At 39.9% G+C, this 15,018-nt stretch overlaps 1 protein-coding gene across 4 annotated transcripts in view; it reads left to right on the top strand.

Moving 5' to 3' along the window:
• Positions 1-15,018, top strand: part of Dock10 (dedicator of cytokinesis 10) — a 253,826-nt gene that overhangs the window by 95,889 nt on the left and 142,919 nt on the right. For all 4 annotated transcript variants that reach the window (XM_041649870.1, XM_041649869.1, XM_041649868.1 and 1 more), the window contains exon 2: positions 8,468-8,587. In XM_041649870.1, coding sequence (XP_041505804.1) covers positions 8,468-8,587 — 120 coding nt within the window. The remainder of the gene's footprint in view (positions 1-8,467; positions 8,588-15,018) is intronic.

The following is a 15,018-nucleotide window of genomic DNA, read 5'->3' as shown; positions in this document are numbered from 1 at the left end:
CATTCTTCCGTTGAAGGGCATCTAGGTTGTTTCCAGGTTCTGGCTATTACAAACAATGCTGCCATGAACATAGTTGAGCATATACTTTTGTTGTATGATAGGGCCTCTCTTGGGTATATTCCCAAGAGTGGTATTGCTGGATCCAGGGGTAGGTTGATCCCGAATTTCCTGAGAAACCGAAACACTGCTTTCCAGAGTGGTTGCACAAGTTTGCATTCCCACCAGCAATGGGTGAGTGTACCCCTTTTTCCACAACCTCTCCAGCAAAGGCTATCATTGGTGTTTTTTATTTTCGCCATTCTGACAGGTGTAAGGTGGTATCTTAAAGTTGTCTTGATTTGCATTTCCCTGATCGCTAAGGAAGTTGAGCATGACCTTAAGTGTCTTTTGGCCATTTGAAGTTCTTCTGTTGAGAATTCTCTGTTCAGATCAGTGCCCCACTTTATAATTGGGTTGATTAGCCTTTTACGGTCTAGTTTCTTGAGTTCTTTATATATTTTGGAGATCAAACCTTTGTCAGTAGCAGGGTTGGTGAAGATCTTCTCCCAGTCAGTGGGTTGTCTTTTTGTCTTAGTGACAGTGTCCTTTGCTTTACAGAAGCTTCTCAGCCTCAGGGAGTCCCATTTATTCAATGATGCCCTTAGTGTCTGTGCTGCTGGGGTTATACATAGGAAGTGGTCTCCTGTGCCCATGTGCTGTAGAGTACTTCCCACTTGCAGTTCCCCTTCTTTTTCCTAAAGGGGAGAGAGAGGCCTGCCTTGGCTTAGGAGATACATAGGGACAGCTGTCCCCTTTCATTTGAATGTATTACTTATTTTACTTTGATTAGAATCATTCATTTTCAATATATTTTAAGGGAAAATTAGATAACAAACGTAAAATATATAGTACAGTTCTTCATAAGTGAAGAACTCAGGTTCTTGGTATAATTGCTTGGATGAGGCTTGATTTGGGTGTAAGTCTTTGGGAAAGATAAAATTTCAAACAAAACAAGTCTATATTTTGCTGGTACATAGTGGGTCATCTACCACACTGATCTCTATCTCCTTGATCTTTTATTCATCCTGATTAACTTCAGCCAAGATTCTCATGACATGCCCCAGTCACACAGCTGGTAGGTACAAGATTCTAAGCTTCCCACTAGGGTTTCTTGTTGGAACCTTTGCTTCAAGCGCCATTTCAGGATGGTGTATAAGTAACTTACCTAATGCATGTGGCTTCCTTGAAAGCTAAAAATAGTTTAGTTATTAAGTTGTTAATTGTGCCTCTCTGTTTTGCTGGCATGAGCTTCTAGAACCACATGCCCAATCTGTAATTATTTTCTCTGGTCTCTTTCCCCCAGTGTTTTGTGTGTCTTTTATTGTAATTACTTGAATCTGTTAGTGGTTGAGTCTCTATGTGAAGCCCCACTGTGATATTTCTGGGCTTCCTCTCTGGTGGATTTTCAAAGGGTAAACAATTTTAAAATCAAATAACTCCCCAGTGTTTAATGATGGCTTGATTCTTTTGAAAAACCAAGTTCATCCTTTTAGCATGATGAAAGCAAAACATGTTCATCCAAAAACATAAAAACAACATCCTGAATATTACAGTACCGCCCAAATGCAATGTAAGCTAATGATGTTTGAATCTATGTAGATAATTGGTTTCTTTTTAGTTTTAAAATCTTGTGAAGTTATCCCATTATATATTATTTATTCTCATTCTTATTAAACAATAATAAATAAGCAATTTTTATTTTATTATAAACTTGAGAAAAATTAGCCTTAATAAGCGTTCATTGTTTCATAGGCTTCATCTTTCATAATTTCTGAATCAGGCCATGCCCAGGAAGTTTTACTACGTTTTAGAAGTCTAAGTAGTTCATTTTTAATCTCGTGATGTGTGGGTCTAGAAATATCATCAAGAGTACCTTGAACTGTTCACCTTCTGAGACAGTACTTTTCTTTGTCCTTTCTTTTGTAGCAATACTTGATCATGGAACCCACCCTACTTCATATTTCAACAACAGAAACACCAATTATATGTAAAATATTGACAGCTAACTAAATCTGATGAACTACTGAAAAGTTTAGCAAATTCATGGCATGATGCACACAGTTCTCTGATTTATTCCAGACCCTCTCCTTGTCTTAATGTCTTTTCTAAAGCTTTGTGTAGATTTATACTTTTCTCCATTACCAATGATTCTTAAAAATTACTTCTTTTTAAAGGCTATATTTTAATGTCTTCCCTGGTTAGAAATGGTCACCGTCAACCAACCCACCTTTCTTGTCCTCCTTCAAGGAAGTTGAATACTTTTCTCCATCTTGTAAGGAAAATAATGTTACAAAGGTATCCTCAAATACATCTTGGGTGTTATGTGTGCTTATTCCTCTTAGCTAAATTCTAGGTTATCCCTAGATCTGGATGACGGGATATGTACTTAATTATAGAACACGTGTTTATTGAGTATGTCCTATACACATTTCAGGTGCTTTCAATCTACACGCAGTAAAAATTGTAAGCCAGATTTTATCTACATAACACTCAGGAAAACAGTTTTATAGATGAGCATTATTCTAATAAGTACATCATTTCATCTTCGGAGATCACCTCTACTAAGTCTTATACACATATATAAACTAAGGGATGAAGGTTTTAATTACCACGCCGATGGTCTCATTGCCCATAGGGTGAGACAGGCATTCTCTCTGCTTTTCATAGAGAACCTATAACCACCAACTCTCATAGACTTTAAACTTTACTACAATAAGGCTAGATAGTCTACATTAATTTCTAGTAGGACTGTACTTCTATTCTGGAGAAAGGTTGGCAATTCAGTCACGTGATCTTTAAGGGTAATACATTTCAAATGCTTATTTTCTTCATTGTTATTTTTTTTCACCCAGTTGATTTTAAATTGCTACAATAAAATCAATTCAGATTTTGTGATACTATTTTTTATGAGAAATTAAAGCTTCCAGTTAGGACATAGACAGTCTACTTGTTTTTCATCATTTGAACAGTCTGGACAGACTGGATTGCTACCAAAATGGCAGCTTCCCCACTCCAAGGCTTAGGCATTATGTTAGCATACCATTAGAAGTTGTGTGTAAATCTCTGCCATCATGTCTAGTTATGCCACCCTGGGGTTAGAACCTAGGACTTCGTGCACAGTAGACAAGCACTCTACCAATTGAGCTACTATCCTACTTACTTTTCTGTTGTGACGAAAACACTACCTCAAACCAACTTTGGGAAGAAAGGGTTTATTTGGGTTACAAGTTATAATTTATTATTAAGGGAAGCTGAGTCTGTAACTCAAAGCAGGAGCTAGAAACAGAAACCTCAAAGGAATCCTATCTGATGACCTGCTTCTAGCTTCCTATTGAGCTATAAATCCAGACCCTTAGCCTCCAGATGACATCGTCTACAATGGGTAGGGTCCTCCTACATCATTTAACAACCAAGAAAATGTCCCACAGAGATGCTATAAGTGAACATTATAGAGACAATTCTGCAGTTGAGAGTTTCTTCTTTCCAAGTTGACAAGTGTCAAGTTGACAATTAATATTAACCAACATATGCCCTGCTTGCTTAGCCCAAATGTACACTGACTTACCACTCATTAATTAAAAAAATTAAATAACGTTTGGTTCATACAACTTTTCCCTCTTCTCATGAAACTCCAACCCTAGGCCAAGAACTACAGGTAAATGAGGAACACTGAGGTGAGAGAAACATAGTCTTTTCCACAGAAGCCTACAAATTGCTTAACCAATGGCTATCCAATACCAGGTGGGCATCTCTGAAATCTCTCTCTCTCTCTCTCTCTCTCTCTCTCTCTCTCTCTCTCTCTCTCACACACACACACACACACACACACACACACACTCCAAAAGATAGAAATTGGAAACCATGAATTTGAAAGCAAACATGGGAATACATGAGAGCTGTTGGAAAGATGAAAGGAAAAGGTCAAAATGATGTAACTTTACTGTCATTTCAAACATAAATAAACTAATGACTTGATTTAAAAAAAAGAAGTTGTGTGTAAGTACAGAGGAAGAAAGCTTTTGCTTTTTGTGTCAGGAGCCCATTCTTCTGCTGTGAAGTTGATTTGAAAGAGAGCTGTGGATTTGGGAAAGCAGATCTAACAATCTCTTAATAGTACATAAGAAGAATTGGGCCTGTTACTGCTGTGATGCAACTTCCCCTGTCCCATAATAACAGGTGCTGTTGGGTGCCTTTCCCAGGCATGGTGACTTTAGAATAGTTAATGAAATTCATTGCTCATTTGAGAGAAAGAATAAGGGTAAAAAGCATTATAAAAATGCAATCCAGTTCAGGGTAATCTTGGCACATACTTTATCCCGCTTGGTGTATTTCCAGAGGAAACAGGTCCATTAAGTTCAGGAGGGACAGCTCGATCCTTGTTAAAGCCCTAAATCGATGTTGCTCAGTTCCTAGCTCAACTGAGTGCCTCTGTAGAGAGCAAGAGTGGGGAAAGAACTGATCTCACCATCCCTGAGTGTGTCTTTCTCTTTAAACAAGATGCTGAGCAGACAGGGCCCTTACTTTGGAGACAACTGAATACGGGCACTAAAAAGAAATCCCTCACTAGCTCAGAATTGAGTATAATAAAGGGTTATTTATTTAGGGGTAGACCCAAAGATCACAGTTGTCTGCTGGAATGGGGAACAGCAACCGAATCCAGCAGCTGGAAGAGAAAGAGGGTATGCACACTTATAAACAGCATTTATAGTATAAGAGGCCACGCCCAAGTGGGAGGATAACTTAAAGATTACTGGCTGAAGGATTTCCTACAGTACCTCCCCCTTTTGTTTAAATAAGAGAGTTCTAAGCCTAATACAAAATTATATACAATAAGAACAAATATCAAGTATAAAAATTAGAATTACAACCAGTATAAACAATATCAAGCAAGAAGCGTGATAAATGTTTCAATAATTATCCTATCCTAAGGAGTCTAAGTCTTGTATTATAAATAACTTGGCCAAGTCATGAGAAGAAAGTAAGTGCAACTATCTAGTCTTCAACCCCATCGAAGACCTGAGAAAGGAAATAATATTACTTGAGTAAGTAGGAAGTGCACTCAGGCATCTTCCAAAATGTGCAACAAATGACAGAGACAACTGGTTACCTGGGTAATCACCCAAAGTCTCATTTGCAATGTTGGAACAACCAACTTTGGCTAAGGCCTAGAGTAACTGACAGACCATTATCAGAAGCAGGAAATTTTTCAAAACTGTCTTACCCTGTCTTGGCAAGATTTGACAGTCTTTTTTCTTGTATCCTGCTTATCCTGTCTGGATATTGTGCATTCTGTCAGTGGTTGATGCATGGGCAGTTCCTTGCCCAAAGGCCAGTTTTATCAAGAAGAAAACAAGCTCCAACTGGAGTGTCTTCAGTGGTCAACATTCTCTCTGGAATAGATCAGTGCTACCTGTCTACCCTTGGGCTCTCACCACCACAGACACAGAAAGTCTCCAAGCAGGCTTTGTCAAATCTCAGCTTGTAAGGACTGTGAACCAATTAGTGTCATTTTGGGCTATTTAACAGTCTCCTGTATCCCAGACTGGCTTTGAACTCACCAACCTAGAACAGGATGACTTTGAACTCTTTTTACTTTTACTTCTATCTCCAGAATGCTAGGGTTAGAGGTGCTAAGGGTGGGATTTGTAGCCTCACACATGCTTAGCAAGGACTCTACCAGCTAAACTACATCTCTTGTCCCCTCAATGCAACTTACTTGCTAAATTCATATGCAAAAAAAAAAGAAACCTACAAAAAAAGTGGAGTATCTTGAGCGATACTCATTATGAAGATCCCTGGAAAGACAAAAGTTTACTAATGTATTTCTTCAGTCAAAGCTTAAGGAGCAGATATTCTAGATTTGAGAGTCCCCCAAGTCAAAATAATTTCAATGAAGTATCTAAAATAGGAAAGGCCTGAGGATATCATTCATAAGTTCCCTGATGAGTCCAAGGTTGTCTTATCAAATGTTTGCCATACATACCTTCTACTGATTTATCAAGAAGAGTTTAGGTTTTGGTTTGTAATTTGATGTATCAATAACCTTAGACTCTGGAACTCTGATGTGCCAATTATAGTAACTTGAATAATACTAACTTTACGGTTTGCTTTTCAGTGAAAAGTCTTCCTCGAAAGATCCTTTTGGCTTCAATTTCTTCCTTATTCATGATTATAGGGGATGCAGACATGTGTATAGATATATATGAACATGTGTGCAGGTGTATATGAACATGTGTGTATGTGTGCAGGTGTATATGACCACGTGTGCAGGTATATAGGAACATGTGTTCATGTGTGCGGGTGTATAGGAACATGTATGTGTTTACATGTGTACAGGTGTATATGAACATGTATGCATGTACATATATGTAGGTGTATATGAACATGTGTGCCTGTGCAGGTGAAAGACAAAGTACAACCTCAGATGTGCTCCTCAGAAATTCTAAGAGAACAGAATAATTGTTTTATGCTTTGAAGATACAAAAGCTAGTTTTTCACATAAATTTTTGGTTGTGGCAGGACAAGGGATAATATAAAATAACTGAGAACTGGGGCTGCCCTGCTTAAAGACATTCAGTCATTTTTAAAATGGACCTCAGGAGATGGCTTAGTGGGCAAAGTCTTGCTGCTCAAGCCTGGGGACCTGAGTTAAATTCCTAGCACCCACACCACGTGTTTTTAACTTCAGCCCTGAGGAGACAGAAGCAGGAAGATCATGGGAGCTCACTAGCCATCCAGTCTAACCAAGAGAGCAACCTTTAGGCTCACTGAACAATTTTGTGTCAGAAACCAAGGTTGATGGTGACTTAGGGAGACAATGAAGTCAACCTCCAGCATCCACTGCATGTGTACAACCATGTTCATCCTCACACATGAAAGCACACATATGCATACACTGCACAATCCTTCTCAATTTCTATTCCTTGGAATTAGTTTTTGCCTGAGAAATGAGAAATTTTGAAGCAGAAATAAGTGGGAATGGAAAAGCATCAAAAAGCAGCAGACCAAGGAAGACTTTCCAAACTTCCACAGAGCCTCTGTAAATTCTACCCCAACTGTGTGGTGTTTTACACCAATATCAGAGAAAAGACTGTGTTGGACAACTCAACTCCTTTTCTTCAAATGTCCTAGTGGGCATCCAGTTTCCTTAATGGACCCTTCCAAAGAGATCAGTCACCTTGCCAGTTTATTTAAGCCATTGAGGATTTTGTTTGTATGTTTGTTTTCCTTTTAAACCAGAAAATGGATGGATATCTTTGCTTTTGGGCCACAATGTTCACATTTTGCTGTTTGTAATCTTTGGAAAATCATCAAAACAAATATTGTCTGCTCTTTTAAGAAGCCCATTGGCAGTTTTTGAAATATAGATGAAAATGTGGGGGACCATGCTTTACTGAGGTGGGTCATCTAGGGGAGGCCAGGAGGTGAGATAGAACAGTCGATGCTAACATTAATATTCACACGATCTCTTTAGCATCTGGGTTTCATGGTGACCCTTCATGTTTTTAAGGCTCCAAGCCCCCAAATGCACCAAGTACAGTCCGGTCTTTTCATTTCTTTTACATGAACACTTCATCAAAGGATTAGGGGACTCCTTTCCTTGTGTCTTGGGGTTTCTGTTTTTATACCACTGTTTTCTTTCTTTTGTGGAAGCCCCATTTTTCTCAATTTGTGATCCATGTGTGGTGTGGAACAAGCTCATCAACTCTGTAATGACACACTGCTTCTCCCTCTAGCATTTATAATTGTTCTTATTTTGCACTGGGGGAGGCTTCCCAGAGGGTGTGCAGCTTCTCTTGGGTCCCAGATTTTAATACCATGTAATTATCTGCACTTTCTCTCGGCCTCACCCATCTTCACCCATCTTCAGTAGAGTTCAGTTGTTCTAGTCTACTAGAAACTGACCCAGCTTCTCTCTGTAGAGGCGAAGAAGCCCAGAGCCAAGCAATTAATCCTGACACGAGATCCGTGCTTCGTTGACAAGGAAGACAGCCTGCAATAGTTTGCTTCCTACCAGCATGCCAACATTTGCAAACTGACCTAAGTAGAACCCGCAAAGTATCTGATTCAGCAGAAGCAGGCATGACCCTTGTCATAACACTGTACTGAGTAAGCAGCCCTTTTCCAATGTAGGAAAGATAAAGTCTACATGAACATCTATTGCACCCCCGCAAGTACAAGCAGCCTGAAAGACTCAGAGAGCTGTCAGGATTTTTAGGGTCCCCTCACTTCATTAAAGATCTGGAAATAATCAGTATGTGATTATGTGGCATTGTCCCAAGTTCCTAGAGTCTGCGTGAGACCGAATTGGAAGGACTGTGTGACGTCAGCGCCTCAGTGACAGCTAAAAAATGAAACCAAAGCAGTCTCAGAGGAGACACGAGGTTAACTCGATTTTTTGTTTTGTTTTCCTTTGTTTTTCCCACAGCAGGAAAAACCCAGACTGCTGGAGCCTTTGGATTATGAAACTGTCATTGAAGAACTTGAAAAGACCTATCGGAATGATCCTCTTCAAGATCTCCTGTTCTTCCCCAACGATGACTTCTCAGTAAGTCCCCTTGAGTTCTTTAAAATTAGCAGGGCTCTTTCCACATAGATTCAGAAAGCAAAGCCTTCTGGAAATTTTTGGGGGGGTTGTTCTGTTTTTGTTTTTGTTTTTTTGTGGTTTTTTTGGAGGGTTTTTTGTTTCTTTGTTTTTCTCTTTGGGGCCTGCTACCCAGCACCCAAATAAATACATGGAAACTTGTTTCTCCTTGTGGATGCCCAGCCTTAGCTTGGCTTGTTTCTAGACAGTTTTTCTAACTTAAATTATCCTGTTTCTCTTCTTCTACATTTTGCCTGTGGGCTTTTAAACTTTCTGTATTCTGTATCTCTTTCTTTCCTTCTTACTCAATGGCTGGCCGACTGGGTGGCTGGCCCTTGGTGTCCTCTTCTCCTTTTCTCATTCCTCTTTTTTTTTTTTTTTTTTTTGGAGTCTAGATTTCTCCTCCTATTTATTCTCTCTGCCTGGTAGCCCCGCCTATTTCTCTCTCCTGCCCAGCTATTGGCCTTTCAGCTTTTCATTACACCAATCAGGTATTTTAGGCCGACAAAGTAACACAGCTTTGCAGGGCTAAACAAATGCAACATAAAAGAATGCAACACATCTTTCAGCATTAAGCAAATACTCCACAGCATAAACAAATGTAACACATCTTAAACTAATATTCCACATTGCTATGACCACATTGCTTTACATTACATCATCAGAAGGCTGTTTCCTGCCATAGAATAGGCCCAGGGCTTCCCTAGCTCAGAGGAGTGGAAGTGAGGCTTAACAGGAGACACAAAGACCCAAAACACTACATGGTGCTACCTGAGTCTCCTCAGTGTTCTTGTTCCCTCTAATGCCCCAACCTCTTGCTGCTGCCTTCCTTTGACTTAACCTACTTCTTCCCTCGGATTATTTCTAACCAGAAGCTTCTGAGAAACAAAAATCAACCAGGAGGAAAAGGAGAAGTCTATTGGTACAAGAGATCGTATTTTATATTTAATTATTTGCTTGTTTATTATTCTCTCATATATTAAATCCCAACTGCTTTAAAACAACCATGAGCCTTTGTTGGCCTTTATTAAGGAGATGGTGAGGCTTGGGGTCAAAGCAAGAGCATCTTTATGAAATGATCAATGTGAGGTATGTTCCCTTAGGACAGTGTACATGCAAGATGCTCTTGAGGTTAGTAAAGAGAATAAGTGAAAAGGAGGGAGATAGCCCACCCAATTAGTAAAGAGCTTGCCACATAAGCATGCAGACCTGAATCCATTCCCCCAGAACCTACATTAAAAAGTCTACTACAATGGCATACCCCTATAATCCCAGTGTTGGGGAGGTAGAAGCAGAAAGATTCTAGCAGCTGGCTGGCCAGCCTAGTATCAGCTCCAGGTCAGTGAGATAGACCGAGAGAGAAGGAAAGTAAGTTAATATTGAGGTTAAAAAAAGGATAAAGTTGTGGATGATGAACACTAGTGTGCCCCAAGTATTAGATTGTTACCTGTATCGTCTGGAGCATTGACACACTGTTTGTGAACAGCTCTGCAAACAGAAGCTGCCGAGGGCAGTTAGTAACCTTTGCCATTTTCCTCCTCAAACAAAGGTAGTCTCCGATATCTCAGATTTAAACACTGGAGATGAAAACCAGCTGGAGGATATCCGTGTAGAGCAGGCTATGCCCCTGAATCTCTCTCAGGCAGTTTCTACACATCACTAATACAGCTTCAGTATCCTCTCCCACCTTTGGGGACAGATCTGGCTTCTGGCTTCAAAGGGTTTTGTTTTGTTTTGTTTTGTTTTTTCTTCCTTCATGGATTTAGGAAAAAGAAGTTACATGGCAGCTCTTAGGTCTATGGGTGTAGCTAAGTTGAAGGAAGACGTGCCTGGAACGCATGGGGAGGGGACCTGTGTGTGGTGGGATACAAAATGTTATAGAAGAGACAGAGTGAATACTTCTCTGTTCCAAGCATAAGTTGGGTAACAGAGGAAGAAAGGAGACAGATACAGGCATAAGAAAAATAATTCTTTCACTCTCTTTTTTGGTGTTTTAAAATGGCTCCTGCTCACTGTTGGCACACTTGAAGAGAGATTTATCTCTGGAGATCTCATTTCTGCGGTTGGGCTGGGCACTGAGGCTTGAACTGCAACTTGAAGTTGAACTACCTTCTTCTTCTTTTTTTCAATTCCATATCCTTATTTTGATTCTTCAGCCTGGAGGTAAACCTACCCAAAAGGCTTTCTGTCAGACAGCACCAAAATTCATGAACTTTGGAGAATCTTCTCTTCCAGCTCTGTCATTTAGAAATATGTCAAGTGCCACTTCAAGTTTCCTTCCACCTCAGAAAGAGAACAGGGAAGCACGGCTGAACCTCACGTTCGCTCTAATTTAGACTCGATTTTTGTCATCAGTTCAGCCTCATTTAAACATTGTCTCTGACTTTTTTTTAACCTTTGCCATCCTTAGTAGTATAAACACAGCCTACAATAGCATATTGCTCTATTTTCCCAATGTGATCATTCCAATCGGCTCACAGGACTATTTTATATACTCCACGTGTGGTTCCTTGTTGCCTCCATAATGAAGTTATAGGGCCAACTAGATAACTTGGTGAGTTAGGGGTTTGCTGCCAAGCCGAAGGACCGGAGTTTGATTCCCAGAATGCAGTGTAAGGAGAGAATACACTCCCACAAAGAGTCTACTAATCTCCAACCACAGCTGGGAGAAAAGCACCCACTTAGTACACTCAAGAGAGATGCGATGGTCTCTAATCTTTATATCATAAAATGGCTGAATTTTTATTTATATTGATGGTGGGGAGTAGATCAGCATAAAATTGCCAGGAATTTTAGTAAAATTCTGACATTTTTCTATTTCCTGCCCTTTCTCATTCTTGCCCTATGCATTTTGGCTTGGAAATCTAGATCCCACGGGTAATATGCTGCCTATTTTTGTGTGTCCCATGAGGTAAGAATTGTTGATTTAAATCGTTGAAGGCAAAAACAATCTAGTTGGTAGCAAAAGAATCTGAAATGCACGTTCTGGTATTCATAAACCAGTTTTTAATAGAGCACTTGTATCGGTTCATTCGATGGCTTTCACTGTACAAAGGCGGGGCTCTAAGTGGTTGCAGAAGTTTGAGTTTGGACATACAACACTGTTCTAGCTTCATTTATGCTGTTGTTATAAGATATCCTGGCCGAAGATGACCTAGGGGAGGAAAGGATTGTTTGTCTTATGCTTCCAGCTTAGTCCATTACAGTGGGGACATCGAAGTGAGAGCTTAGAGCATGGCCTCTACAGGCAGGAGCTGAGAATAAATGCATTGACCCTCACTTGCTGCTTGTGTTTACACTCAGCTAGTTTTCCTCGCTCTTGTACAGTTTAGGGTCAAGTTCATGAAATGGTGCTGCCTGCAATAGACTGAGTCTTTCAATATTGGTTAATAACAATCAAGACAGATCCCCGTAGACCTCCCATGGCCACCTTGATCTAGGTCATTCCTATTAATAATCTTCTCATAGGCATCTAGGTTGTGTCACATTGACAGTTAAAACTAACCAGCACACACACTAAAAACTTATCCTCTGACTCTGCACACATGCACACACGCATGCATGCATTACCATGATAAAATGCATTTGTTCTAGACAGGTCATTTTTTAAAAAAAAAATTATTGAGCTAAACATTTTTCTCCATTCTCCTCCCTTCCTCTCCCCTCCCATCCTACCCCCTCCTATGATCCCCATGCTCCCAGTTTACTCAGAAGATCTTGTCTTTTTCTACTTTCCATGTAGATTAGATCCATGTATGCCTCTCTTAGTGTCCTCATTGTTGTCTAGGTTCTCTGGGGTTGTGAACTGTAGGCTGTTTTTTTCTTTACTTTATGTCTAAAAGCTACTTAGCAATGAGTACATATTAAATTTGTATTTCTATGTCTGGGTTACCTCACTCAAAATGATGTTTTCTAGCTCCATCCATTTGCCTGCAAATTTCAAAATGTTGTTTTTTCTTATGTGTAGTACTCCATTGTGTAAATGTACCACATTTTCCTTATCCATTCTTTGGTTGAGGGGCATCTAGGTTGTTTCCAGGTTCTGGCTGACAAACAATGCTGCTATGAACATAGTTGAGCACATGTCCTCGTGATATGATTGAACATCCTTTGGGTATATACACAAAAGTGATATTGCTAGGTCTTGAGGAAGGTTGTTTCCTAATTTTCTGAGAAATAGCCATATTGATTTCCAAAGAGGCTGTACCAGTTTATACTCTTACCAGCAATGGAGGAGTGTTCCCTTTATCCCACAACCTCTCCAGCATAAGCTGCCATCAGTGTTTTTGATCTTGGCAAAGATCAAAAAGGTGTAAGATGGAATCTCAGAGTTGTTTTGATTTGCGTTTCTCTGATGACTAAGGATGTTCAGCATTTCCTTAAGCATTTTTCGGTCATTTTAGATTCATCTGTTGAGAGTTTTCTGTTTAGGTTTGTACCCCATTTTTATTGTATTATTTGTTCTTTTGATGGCCAATTTCCTGCATTCTTTATTTATTTTGGAGATCAGTTCTCTGTTCAGTGTAGGCTGCCATTTTGTCTTGTTGACCTTTGCTTTACAGAAGCTTCTCAGTTTTAGGAGGTCCCCGTTTTTTAACTATTTCTCTCAGCTCTTTCATGTTCTCTATGGACAATATATATACTTCTCTAAATCTCCTGCCATCATTGGCCCCATTCACAGTCTACAGCTCTCAGGAGTGTTGCTCACCATCCAAAAGCTGCCATACTCCTAGAAAACGTATCATTTCCTTGACTCTGTTGGAACCTTGGGAGTCTCTGTGGTTTGCCTGGACAGTTTTCCCACATCCAAGCAGAAGTGGCAATAAAGTGATCAGACTAATTTCAAAGGGTGGAGTATGGTGGCTCTTAAAATTCCCACCTGTCCTTTCAAACATTAAGAATCAGCTGTTTGGGTGAGAGGACCCAGTTCATTTCTCTGTTTCTGTGGTTCTAAGCACCCATGCTTCCTACAGACATGATTTATTGTTTGCTTTGTTTAATCAATATTTATTAAGCACCCACTGAGTGCTCCATATAGAACAATACTTCCCAGAGATGTGAGACTGACGAGGAAAGCAAGATCCTTGGGTTTTACTGACTCGTGCCCTAATATGGAGAGAGTAAGGCTGATGAAATAGCTTGAGGTTGAATACCAAGAAACAAGCAACTGTGTCTGGCATTTGATACCTCCAGAAGAAAATGTGTGTTTCTCCGTACAGCATTCTCGCATTGCAAGCAGGAACTTTTTGCCTCTTTACCCTGATGGCATGAGATGTCATCATTATTTTTTGCCTAAGCCCCCAGAATGGCCTTTTTAGGGTTTTTTTTTTTCTGCTTTCTCCATAGACATACTTTGATCCATTCACATTCAGTATTCACTGGACACTTTCAGAGTCACAAACCAGACAGTATATATAAGGCCTCCCTCCATCCAACCCCACTCTTCTTTATTACCCTGTCCCCTGGCTCCTGAGGATCTCCTAGCTCTTGTCTCCTAGTGTTGCTACGTGGAGCACCTGATATTTATTCTGTCCTCACACTTAGCAAAAACTTTGGCTCTATAGGACCTGTGCCCCTGGCTCCTGTGACTTAGTTATAAATGTGATGTCTTTAAAGAAGAGTCTTTGGGGTCCAGCCTACTCTCCTCCTGTACCGGATTTACTCCATCACAATAGCCCATGCCTTCACTTTAGAGCCCTGCTTACAACTTGAAAGTATCTCCACTGTTGTATATTTGCTTACTTCTTTTCCTGCTTGCTTGCTTTTTCCTTTGTGGTTTTGGGAAGCAAACCCTGGCCTATGTACATGCAAGGCTGATATTCTACTACCGAGCTGGACCCTCACCTTCCAACTTGCTTTTTGTTCACTTTTCTGACACTCGTCTCTCATCAAATTATTATTCCAGCAGGTCAAAGGCATTTTCTTACCTCATCATTGTAAGATACACAGCAACTAAGGTAGCACTTGACACACAGACAGCCTGGCAATGAATTTAGGGACTGGAAAGATGGCTCCGTGGTTAAGCTGTGATCACATAAGCATGAGGACCTGAGTTCAGATCCTGGCAAACCAAGTAAATTTCAGGCAGGCAAGGTGACCTGCTAGTAATTCCAGCCTTAGTGCCCTGAGACAAGGTTATCTATATTGCCGAACTCTGGGTTTGGATACAATACCATGTTTCAATAAAGTGCTTCAAAAAATAGAAAAAGAAAATATAAATAATAAAAATAAATTTTGTGACTTTTCTTTCGAAGCCCCTGGGCTGTTATTTTAGGAAATAGCTTTGATTCTTTGAAACCCTTAGGAATCAAAGGTAATTCTGACACAAAACTACTGAGTTAAAAAAAGAATAGAGTCATTGCCTCTGCTTGATGATGAGAAAATGAAGGTTAATA

Source organism: Microtus oregoni, unplaced genomic scaffold, assembly GCF_018167655.1.
Source record: "Microtus oregoni isolate MIOR12 unplaced genomic scaffold, Mior012 000004F_ref0000308, whole genome shotgun sequence".
In the NCBI taxonomy this organism is placed as follows: domain Eukaryota; kingdom Metazoa; phylum Chordata; class Mammalia; order Rodentia; family Cricetidae; genus Microtus; species Microtus oregoni.
The sequence above is the reverse complement of the archived record's forward strand: the minus strand, read 5'-3'. Positions and strand labels throughout refer to the sequence as shown.